Source organism: Ostrinia furnacalis, unplaced genomic scaffold (genome assembly GCF_004193835.3).
Source record: "Ostrinia furnacalis isolate ACB-3 unplaced genomic scaffold, ASM419383v2 OfSCF2870, whole genome shotgun sequence".
Taxonomy (NCBI): domain Eukaryota; kingdom Metazoa; phylum Arthropoda; class Insecta; order Lepidoptera; family Crambidae; genus Ostrinia; species Ostrinia furnacalis.
The window spans coordinates 585,545-597,832 of NW_021133109.1; the positions used below are offsets into that span (position 1 = coordinate 585,545).

The window sequence follows — 12,288 nt, forward strand, 5'->3', positions numbered from 1 at the left end:
TTAAAAATCTCATTTACCCAACGCACGTGTTCAGTTTTATTCGACCAGTACTCATAAAATTTATGTACACAGAATTACATTCCGATGCAAGCACTTACTAATTACTACTGTTTATGTTCGAGGTACATTATAAAGTAAATATTTTATTGGCGTATTAATTCGACAGCACTTACGTTTATAAACAGATAGACTGAGACGATAATTTATGAGCATCGGCCAGGGAAGCGATACAATTTTGGAAAGCGTCCAAGCGAGAGATAGTTCCTCTAGACACATACTGTAAATGCAATTTGATATGACTCTAATATATTTACAGTTCAAGTATTCAGCTGTGGCCTGTGACTCATCTTTACTAAAAGCTTCTAACTACATAGGTACATTGTCTTGATGTGGCTGCTAGAATCGGATTTAATAATGGAAAGCGCTAATAAATGCTTTACCTTTTAATTTTTCATTTGGATATAAATTGAATTTCAGTTTCTAATCTACAATTTTAAAATGGAGCTAAATTAAACGGGTACAGGCTCAACAGACCTTTGGGATTAATATGCAAATTTAATGACACTGCTGGATGTGAAAATGTTCGCACAGTTATTATAATACCTACTCAAATGTAATAAATTCGGCTATGTAATAGCATTGAATACTATTTGCGGTACGCCTATGCTATTACATAAAATCAAATAAACATTGTTAGTGATGGACAATTACCAAGTAAGTATTTCGAAAGTTAATTAACATTTTTAAACTGTGCTCATCAGCAGTTTGATGTGTTACAATTTATTCGTAAACTTAATTAGAAGTGAATGAGATGATCACTGTTGTTAAAGAAACAAATGATGATGAAATTCCAAGGTCAATTATTCACAAAAGAGCGATTAAGTTTTAATACAATACACAAAATTGTGGCAGTTAAACAATGGCGGAGGAGAATAATGATGTAGATTAGGTAGGTACAGGCATTATTAGAGGAATTACGCTAGACATATTACGGCGGTACGTTAATAAATTGTGATTACAGACTCGCGAAGTCGCTATACCTGACTCACAGGATTTTCCACTCACAATATTTCAAGCCAGCTGACGCTTAGAACGCCTGAAAAATTACTGCCCAATAAAACTATAGCCAACTGTTGATTGCTAAAGTAAATTTCGTCTCTCACGTAGGAACACTCGACGAAATGGCACTCCTGATGAAATTGCTTGACCATTCAATTCAGGAAAGTCAATAGAAAGAAAAAGCAGGATTTAGGTATATCGGGTTACAGCCAGATCTTAATAGCTGTTATTAAGTTTATTTAATTCTCTATTGTATTATATTCAGATTATTTTTATTCTAAAACATTTAAATAAAATGGCTGTGGGGTTTTGATTATTGTATCAATTATAAAAACCTGTTGTGACACATTTTATTTGCATGTGACTTACTCAAAAAATAACTATGAATAGCAAGATCACGATCACGCTACACCTGTATCACGAATGCACTACGTGCAATCAAAAATCTATTCTTTGAAACAGTTTTAAAGTCCCATTTACTGTTTCCGAACTACGCGAGGGGACAACCCGAGTTAGGATTGCCGTTTAGTATTCCACTCACGAACAGAAAGAGATGGTGCTATCACGACACAGCCAGACAGAAAAGTGGAGATGATTTGAGTGTACTTTGGAATCGATAGTCTAAGAGCATTCATAATGCTTCTGATATCCTCGTGCCATGCGTGGATTTTGCGAGATGAATTGTTTATGGGTTCACAGCGCAGGGAATTCTCATGTCTCTGAAAAGGGTCGGCGAACCAGACAAATTACTAAGCGAGAATTTGCTCCCCTCAGCTCTGTCAAATCGACGCGCAATGTTCAGCCTAATCGCATTATTTGCAGGATTTACGTCGGGTTGAACATTCGGACGGTTTAAAATTGGTAAAAGGGACTGGAACGTGCTCTAATTGAGCACAAATTGCACCTTTATGAATCTCAAACTAGATTTCCGTCGGCTATGCAAATGTACTATAGTTTGGAACGCTTTGTAGTCGGCCGGAGTGGATGTAACGTGAATAATTTACGTCACTGCATTGCAAAAGCTTTTAAATGTCTTTTTCAATTGTGTTGGAGTGCCCGGTATGTGTAGATGCTATCACAGACGCGTTTACTAAGATTGTGTATGTCTACTTCTTTGTTCTTTTACGTAAGCTTTATCAAACACGTAATTACTTGTCCCAACACTGCACTTAATCACATGGTGAATCCATCTTGAGCAGATGCGGTACGTTTTCCTCAATGGAAGGGGAGTTTAATAACTGAAAACCTTTGTGTCGAGGTTCAAATTCCCCTTGATTTAGGAGCAACTCGTGGAGATTGGTGAGGCAAACATGGCCATCTAAATTATAGGGGAGTGTATTGGTGGCATACTAGATGAGCACTATCGGCCATTTCACGGTGGCACGTGACATGCATGCGGAATGCTCTACTAAATCTTTCTCTGCAACGGACAGAATTTTATGGACGATGACACATATTTGTTTGAATACGGCAGCTGCATATCAATTTGCTTTCAGCTTACGCAAGTTATGCAAATATGTTGGCCGATAAGTTTGTATTCTGGTTCTATTTTGTAGAGACATGGCAACAAATATTATTCGACCTTCAAGGTTAAATCTGGAACACTCGACTAATTCATAGTAATTTGGAACTCCTTATATCAAAAGCCTTAACGTTGATTGTTAACATCGTTTGAAAATCGCTAAACAAAGGAGCGCGATGTGGGTGTCGCAGAGAGCTCTAACCAATTTAATTAGATCCACATCTCCGCCCTTGATTATACAGTGTGTTTCGAGCATAAGGGACGTTAACTACACGCCCGAGGAATTCCGAGTTCTAATATAATTGGTCGTGAGTAAATATTATATCAGCCCGGGGCTACGATGGATCAGTGCGCAGTAACGGACGGGTTTCTTTGTCTTCGTTTTGCGTTAAATGTTAATATTCTCCCTTTGTTTGTTGCCCTGCTAACTTCAACATGGGCCTTTGCATTAACATTTGGTTTAATGAAAATGTTTAGAGAGAAGGGCTCGTAATAACCTTGCTTCGTTGAATTCTCTGTTATTAATCTTGTACCTAAACTGGAGTTGGATTTAAAGAATGTATTGTCCTATTTTGGAGTAATTTAATAATAGCTCAATATTGATATNTATTATTTATACATTCTGTATTGTCCTATTTTGGAGTAATTTAATAATAGCTCAATATTGATATACCGATATCGAAGCTACGTAGGTACGTTAAAATATGGACTTAAATAATATCTTATACCTAACAACATCGACATTTATTAGAATACTTATTAATCCCTAGCACTAACTAGACCGTTTTAAGTACAACGATAATCTGAAAATTATAATAATTAATTTGAAGTTGAACATGTAATTAGTCATTCAAGAAGACTAAGTAATTTCATCCAGGGAGATTGATGTCGAGTATCTTCGAGACCTTGGGACGACCTATCCTTGAGATTCAGTCTGGCGTCTAAAGGTTAACAGATATTATTATACTACTACACAATACTCGAGATTTGGCAATCTGAACAAAGTGTTTATACTTTAAAAGGTTAAGGAGACAATAAATGTATAAAAAGACTAGAATTGTGAAAAGAAGAAATTCGAGTAGGTATGAATTTACACCCAAAAATATATTTCAAATATTTTTGTAAACTCTATTCATGGAATATTAAATTAACAATTAAGACGCGTACCTACGAGTATACCACGCTAGACTATCGAGCTTAACCTTTAACCGACGACGTGATTTTTTTGTCACGCCGTCTGCGACGTGCGGTCTGTGGGACCGCTATACTGTTTACTCATAAAGTAATATTTTTTTGTATAAAAGTATATTGGTTTTATATTTTTTGAGAACATTATAGTATTACAAATAAACATACGTATAATTTGCGACGAATCAATGTATATTTTTTATTTAAATATGGCTAAAACTTTTTTGATCCTTAATTTAATTGAAATTACACTAGAGCTCAATAATACCTATATAACTTGTAAATTTTAATCAAAGCAAGAAAAACTATACTCCTTCCTAAATATAGTGAACATAATGAATGAAATAAAAATAAATGACACGTAAATTACATGCACAAAAAAAATTTATGTAGGGTAAACATCAGGCAAAATCAGGACATTTTTTTTTACCCCATGCCAAGCATTTTCGGAATGCATAGGTAACACCTGTAAGATTATTTTGTTTTCAATTTAGATGGACTAAAATGTACGTCTTTTTTGCAGCTGGTGCAATGACATCAGGCTGATTTGGCATGTCAGAGCCTAGAATACATGTCACTGTTTTCTTTACCACCCGTTTCGCGGTATTTTTTTACAGACTACCATCTTTTACATAATATTATGTTCAAATATCAATATATCATTAGGAAATGTCTTTTCCTAGGTTGTGGTGGCCCAGGATCCATCATTTTTACGAAAAATTAGTCGTCTAAAACAAAAACGCCAGTTTCAGTATGGTACAAAAATGTCACGTAGTCTGCGACGTACGGTCCCACAGACCGCTGTTGAACTTTAAATCGAATTATCTTATTAAAACTGCCCTCGTCGATGTAACCACTACCTGTAATGGCGTTTGGGCAACTAAACTCGAAGGTACTGAGACGCTCGGGACACGGGAGTAAGTAGAACATTGCAATCCAGAAATTTCAAAAACCGGAGCGGTCTGTGAGACCGCACCTCGTCGGTTAAAGGTTAAAGCGAAAACAGTTTAAAAACAAAGTAGGCGAGTAAATTAGTCTACTCATGTTTAATGGACTAAAACTAAAAGCTAATTATCTCCTACACTTGTAACTCGGGCGAGACTAAATTAGAATTTCACGAGGAGTTTTCAGCCAACATAAACGTGCTCGTATATGTGTTCCCGAACGTTGTGTTCCGCTTGCGTCCAACTCAAACATCCCCCGATTAACATTAGTTTAAAACAATGCCGAGGGAGCAAAACTAAGTTCTTAGCACGCCGTTGTTTCTATTCCAATATTCAAATGAGTTCACTGGTGCAGAAACTCGACCGTTTAGAACTGGCTTCTGGCAAACGGTAACTTGAATTACTACTTTGCGAGGTTAAAGACAAAATATCTGCATTCCGAACCATTCTTCAAAACAAACCAGTCCCAATTGCCTTTGATGTAAATTAATTTACATAGTTATAAATTATATCCGGTTCAGTGTTTTCTTAACAGGTTTGCGTGTGCCCATTTTAGAAACGACTGGCATAAATTAATATCACGGATTTAATATTGATTCATTTCGTTTCGTTCCCGTTTGTGTAATACCGAGGCATATATTAGAATAATATTATTTCTTAGAACTGTGCGGCGTTTCTAGTTATATTCATGCAGGACAAGAATAAAGTTGGTTATTAGTCATTAAATCCATATTTAGACGAACCGCGGGGAGGATGGCTCAGGATAAAGTGGGAGGATGCGTCATCAGGCGCCAGCAACCTGTCGCGACTCGTTCACCGAAATAACCTGCGGGACGATGGGCGAAACTAACATGCGCGCATACATTAGTTAAACATTTGCATTCAATAGAAACGGAACCAAAGAAAACGTTCCGAGTTCAACAAAAACAAAAAGACAAAGCAATGTCAAGTCAACTTTAGCGAAGAATGGTTTTTCATAAAAGAATTTCGTAAACCACTCATTTGAAGTGGACTTAATTATACTTATACGAGTTGTATACGCTGACCTATTTTAGCGTGTAGGTGTTTATATTAGTTTTGAATTGCTTACCTCTAAAGGCAATGTTGAGAACAATTTAAATGTAAATTGAATACTTAATAGCCGAACTCACTTGAAGGTTGGAGCGCGATCTCCTCGGCATCACGCCCACGACCTCTCCTCTCATTATGGACTCGATAACTGTAAAACAAACCGAACCATTAGTAAACAACACAAACTTTGGCATGATAGATTGAAGTTTAATCAAGTAGGTACTGTTAATATACTTTCGAGACAGAACTTTGGCGACCTTAAAATGAACAAAGGGTCAATTTGTTAAGCTCTAAGTGAACGAAAACAGAATTTGAAATGAATCTGCGCAGATATTTCAAGGTTATCTTGGAACTTGGTTGAATCTTCAATTAGGCTTTGAATTGCGATACTTGTAACTGTTAAGCAGAATGTTTCAATTAAGTAATATCTTATTAACGACCGTTGCATGTATGAAGTAACTAAAGGACTGTTCTTTACACCTGCTTCCTAAGGCTTCTCAATCCAATTGTCTTGCAAAGGAGGTAATACACGCAGTGTACGTACAAGTTACATTATTTCAATGAGTAGATTAGTCATCTTGCATAGTAAATTGTTACAAAGCTACAACATGCTAGTTATAAGCAGGAAATTGAGTTTGTTCTATAAAAAGTTTTATTAGACCCTAATTAGCTTTATACAACCGTAGAGCATAACTGATGATGCCATGCTTCTCCAAAAAAAGCCAATGAACGGAGTGACTGTGATAATAATAGATCTTGTAATAAATGTTCGCGTTACTAACATCCAGCAGATTAATGATAGTGTTTGAGATGCATGTGTGAGTGATATAATATATTACTTGCGCAATACAATCACGGCGCATTGTCTGACTCCTCAATCAACTGTTTACAATTAGATGTTGTAAACGTATTGATATAATGGAGAGTAGATAGAATACACAGGTATTTATATACCTTGGGGTTTTGTATGTTGTAATTCTTTAACTGTTCTGACAACAGTAACTGTATTTTAGTATAGAGCACTCAAACAAATTTGGGGAAGTTAAAAATTTAGAAATTTTTAAATAAAAGTGTTGTCTTCTATCATAAAATGTACGAAACTTCTCCTATACAATGTTGGTAGGAATTTATTAAACACTAAAAACGCATCTCTATAGAACGTTTTACTCGTAGTTTTAAATCAAAGTCGTTAAAACGACATAAATAATGTCGCTAACAATAGTTACGTTGACAGTTATAGCGATGAGGAAGTGTCATCTAATATTATTACGACACGAACTATTAATAATTCAATTTATGTACTTGTTCTATTCATAACGGATACAGGTTTTAGACGAACTTGTACGTACACTGATGAGACATCAAGGTTAGCAAAAGTGACTCTTATTCAGCAAGGTTTAAGAGAGGTCAACATTTCTGTTGTAGTAATTGTGTGTGTGTCTATTGTACAACATGATGGGCTATAAAACAATTTACAATACACCTTGACTCTACGAGCTACGAGTATAATGTGTTTAGAATGAATGAATGGCAATCTTGCAGCACGTGCCACCAATGGTTTGCCTCAAAACTAAGTTATTTTATCCAAAACTTCTTCACGTGTAACTTTCACTTCGTCTCAGTTGAAAAATTCGAAGCAACGTCAAACACTGACGATGTGAACCCACAATAGAACTCTCAGCTCATTTTTACATCGACATTGGTATTAAAAAATTACAATCAATTGTTCTATCTATATCATGTTGTTACTGGCACAATTAATAAGCCCATTGTTCTCGGATGAGCGATCCCAGATAGCAACAGAAGAAGTGCTCGTTACATAACAAGTATTGTTTTTGATACGAGTACAGTTATCGTAATTAATCACAATGCCGTGTTTAATCCTACGCACGTCATGGATATTGTATTGTATGAACATTTTGTGATGACTTGTGAAAATATTGTTTTGTAATTTATGTTTCCAGTTGATCTAATTCACAATGGTACTCGTAAGTTAGCTACAAATGCATTGTGTATCCGAGTGCACAAAAACAGAAAGGACGTAGAATTTAATTTCAAAGTAAATAGGTATTTAACTTTCAAAACGAGATGTGTTTTGCTTTACAGTCAAGAACATATTTCGTGCGATTATGTAAGAAGAACAAACGATTTCCACGAAAGGCTTTGTTGGGTTTCCAACTATTTAAGAACCTATTTCCATCATAATTGTGTACTAGGAATATGAAACATGTAAGGAAGGTCAGGGTTTCTTTGTTGACGTTAATACGTCAACAAAGAAAGCTACTTATTAAGCTACAATTTCATAAATATGACACCATTTTCTTACGCAGTTCTAAGGAAGAATCGTTATGAAAAGAATAAATCTACTAGGTAGCTTCATGATTAACAAACACCACAGTATATATATTCTACTGTGCAAACACCATCATATCCTAAGCGCTTCAGCCGTTCACAGTAGCAAAGCAATAAATATATCAGTATTTATTACCTCCGTCTCCGAGCAGCCTCATCTGCACGAGGGCCGGGTCCTCGCTGTGCTCCTCCAGCACCGTGTCATCCGTCACTGTCAGCTCCTGGAGCAAATCACTTTGTTACACGATGTCTAACCGACTCTACTCGTCTCTCTCAAACACAACCATATATCCACGTGCTTAAGAGTGACAGCAGAGGCGAAAATATGGAAATCGAGGTGCGGGATACACCCGTTTGTTACTCGACACAGCAACAACAATCCTGGGGTGTAATTAGATTATGTTGATGTTTGAAATGAGGTACGCGTCACATTAAGTGGAACGGTTGCTCTGCAATAGTAGCTCTTAGTACAAAAGCTCTTATTTCGCATGGATGAAGGACAGTGTCAAGGTCAGAATTTTATGATTATTTGCATAGCAATTTAACAAAAGTATATGTAGTATACAGTCAGCCTTGACGTCATACCTATTTCAAAAATATATGGTACCTAAGGGGCCGTCCATAAATTACGTCATCGATTTTTTCAGATTTTAGACCCCCCCNTCTGTCTGTCTGTCTGTCTGTCTGTCTGTCTGTCTGTCTGTCTGTCTGTCTGTCTGTCTGTCTGTCTGTCTGTCTGTTACGCTTTCCCGCTTAAACCTCGCAACCGATTTTGATGAAATTTGGCATAGAGATAGTTTGAGTCCCGGGAAAGAACATAGGATAGTTTTTATCCCTGTTTTTGAAACAGGGACGCGCGCGATAAAGTTTTTCTGTGACAGACAAAATTCCACGCGGGCGAAGCCGCGGGCGGAAAGCTAGTATTTCATAAATATGACACCTTTTCTTACGCAGTTCTAAGGAAGAATCGTTATGAAAAGAATAAATCTACTAGGTAGCTTCATGATTAACAAACACCACCATATCCTAAGCGCTTCAGCCGTTCACAGTAGCAAAGCAATAAATATATCAGTATTTATTACCTCCGTCTCCGAGCAGCCTCATCTGCACGAGGGCCGGGTCCTCGCTGTGCTCCTCCAGCACCGTGTCATCCGTCACTGTCAGCTCCTGGAGCAAATCACTTTGTTACACGATGTCTAACCGACTCTACCCGTCTCTCTCAAACACAACCTTATATCCACGTGCTTAAGAGTGACAGAGGCGAAAATATGGAAATCGAGGTGCGGGATACACCCGTTTGTTACTCGACACAGCAACAACAATCCTGGGGTGTAATTAGATTATGTTGATGTTTGAAATGAGGTACGCGTCACATTAAGTGGAACGGTTGCTCTGCAATAGTAGCTCTTAGGACAAAAGCTCATATTTTTCATGGATGAAGGACAGTGTCAAGGTCAAAATTTTAAGATTATTTGCATAGCATCACAGACAATTATTTAACAACAGTATAGTATACAGTCAGCCTTGACGTCATACCTATTCCAAAAATAAATGGTACCTGAGTAGACTAACATCAATTTGATAGCCTATAATAAAAGGATATTTTATACTTACTTGATTGGTGGTGATATGGTGAAGTTATGTATGTAGGTTAGGCACATTTATGTAATTACTAGGTTCTGTAAATATTTATATCCACTGACTATTTTGTGTCAAAGCTATAATTCATGGCCCTTTTCATTATTCACGAAGCAAACCAAAACATAAGGTAACAGTCAATTATTCTGGATCATATTTATTATTTAGGGTTACCGAAAACATGTTATACCCCGTAAATAATATTCTTTGCCCAAATTTATTTCCTAACAATCTATTCTTGAACAAACATACACACGCTGGCAGGTGTTTCATATTCGTAAATAAACAGGATTCCATGAATTCCCATCCAAAGTTTCCCACGGCCGGCTTTCAGCATCAATCTGTACCTGTTTTATATTACTTTCGGAAAGAAAACAGGATACATGCTTCTATTTTCCATACGCATCAACATTTTTCTTATAATGATTTATACGCAATAAACACGGGGTGCTGAAAATTGCTGTCTGAATCAAACTTTGCGAGTTTGTTTTCTCGACATTCCTTTGAAACTAAAGACAATATTGTTGTTTAGAGTAATAACTTTAATAAGATAGCAGATTAGATTTTCAAAAGCAACTTCATTATAGTTTATAAGGAAAAACTAAATGAAAACACAGAAACTTGGGCATCCTTCTAAACTAACGGAAAATTCCGTTTAATGTAGTTTTACACATTTATTCTTGGTTCTACCTCAATATCATGTTATAACGCTGATTACTTATTAAAATATTCCAATTATGTTATAGGTACGTAATTTAATAGCATGTTCACTTATATCCTTAATCTCTTCTTGATTAGAACCAGTTAATGATGTTGTTCTGAAATTAATTCAGTAATAATTGATTGACTTAGACTACAATTTAACAATTGATTAAATCGGCACTCCGCATCAATTAAACAAAATTTTAACTCAACCCCAATTACAAAGATTGCTCACAACAGCTGTGCTGCAACATTTTAAAAAAATGGGATCCATAAAAAATAAGTGTAAACAATTTGTTCCTACTTCCCCATTGATGAAAAAAGGCCTGTTAAAAGAGGCGCATCAACAGAAATAACAAATTACTCTTTGGTGTTCACTCGATAAACATGTCTTCGTGCCAAAAAGACCGAGTTGGGAAACAAAGTTGCAAGAAACAAAGCGGGAACTCTAAGAAAGTTGCGGGAACGAGGGGGACACAGGGAGGTTACTCAAAACTTTGACGTCTCGGACGCCAGTAATAGGAACGAAGTTTTGCAGTCGCTAATTCTCAGTATAAATTTGTTTAACGTCTCAACTTTTTAACTGTAATTACTTAGCAAACTTCCAGATAGATTGAAGCGTACTGCTTACCTAACTCCGATAAAGTGAGGAGCTTTTCGGCCGATAGAAATTACTGTTATTGTTTGTCTAAGATTTGTCTGCAAATAAAACACGACAATATTCTGTTCCATTTATAAGTAAATGATAAAGGTACTTAATCGAAAGAAATACCAAAAATTTAATGAAATATTCCCCTGAGTTAAACTTAATCTTAAAACATTAATCTTAAAACTCCAACACCACTCTCTTTCAAAAATGCAAGTTCTGACTGCTTTTGGCATTTGAGTTTGCCAAGTTCAGAAGAGCGTGAATGGAATAACTTTGCATAAAAATACCGACAGCCAAAACAGATCCTTTCAAAAGATCCTATCACGGTTCCTTTATTGTGATACATACTAGAACATAACAACTCGTCGTCAAAGGTGATGAAAGAAAAACAATAAACTGTTTCAATAACGCAAAACAACAAAGTTTGTTTAGAGAAGTTAGTAAAGGGTGGAAGAGGGTGGCCGTCGCCCGGGCAACTCCCACCAGACATTACCGGGGCTACGAGTTTGCCGATATTAATATTATTAGCAACTTGATGTAGGGAATTCGTGGTAATCAATTACATATTGGAAAGAACCGGCGAAAGTTGGAAGCGATGTGAATATACAACAGACAGGTGCTCCGACATCTAATTTTATTATATCTACGGTAATAGGAAAAAGTAATAAATATTAATAGCTACCGACGAAGTTGATCTGCAATTTTCGTATGGATATTAATCACAGTATCTTAATAAAGGGTCGTTTGCAATTAAACGCTAAAGGTACGAGCCCGGTCCGGTCCCATAATACATAAATCGAATGAGCCATTCCCCTTTTTAGGGGGCAATTAATAAAATCGAAGACAGGTGGAAAGTTCAGCATTCCGTTTTGGCATTTAAGGCGAGCGACAGGCTGTTCCACGCTTAACAAGTTTCCATGTTGGCTCGGGCGCGACCGGGCGCTCCGGCGGATTGCTCGCACATGCCCTTATAAATCCCCTTCGTTACCGCGTCGGATGCCATTGCGTTCAATACACCAAACAGGTTTACAGAACTTCCCGCTTCGGAATGATATGGCAATACCTTTACTGTTATTTGTGCACGCCTCGCCTCAGCTCACCTGCTATAGCAATAAGTTTAAACAAGACTTGATACTGTCGACGGAAACTAATATGGACCATAA

The 12,288-nt window shown here is 36.7% G+C and overlaps 1 protein-coding gene across 1 annotated transcript in view; it reads right to left on the reverse strand.

The window, feature by feature from the left end:
- Positions 1-12,288, reverse strand: part of Kdm3 (Lysine demethylase 3) — a 146,952-nt gene that overhangs the window by 116,915 nt on the left and 17,749 nt on the right. Inside the window, exons 5-6 of the mRNA XM_028310029.1 lie at positions 9,219-9,303; positions 5,865-5,932 (exon numbers count right to left, since the gene is read on the reverse strand). Of these exons, the coding sequence (XP_028165830.1) occupies positions 5,865-5,932; positions 9,219-9,303 (153 nt within the window). The remainder of the gene's footprint in view (positions 1-5,864; positions 5,933-9,218; positions 9,304-12,288) is intronic.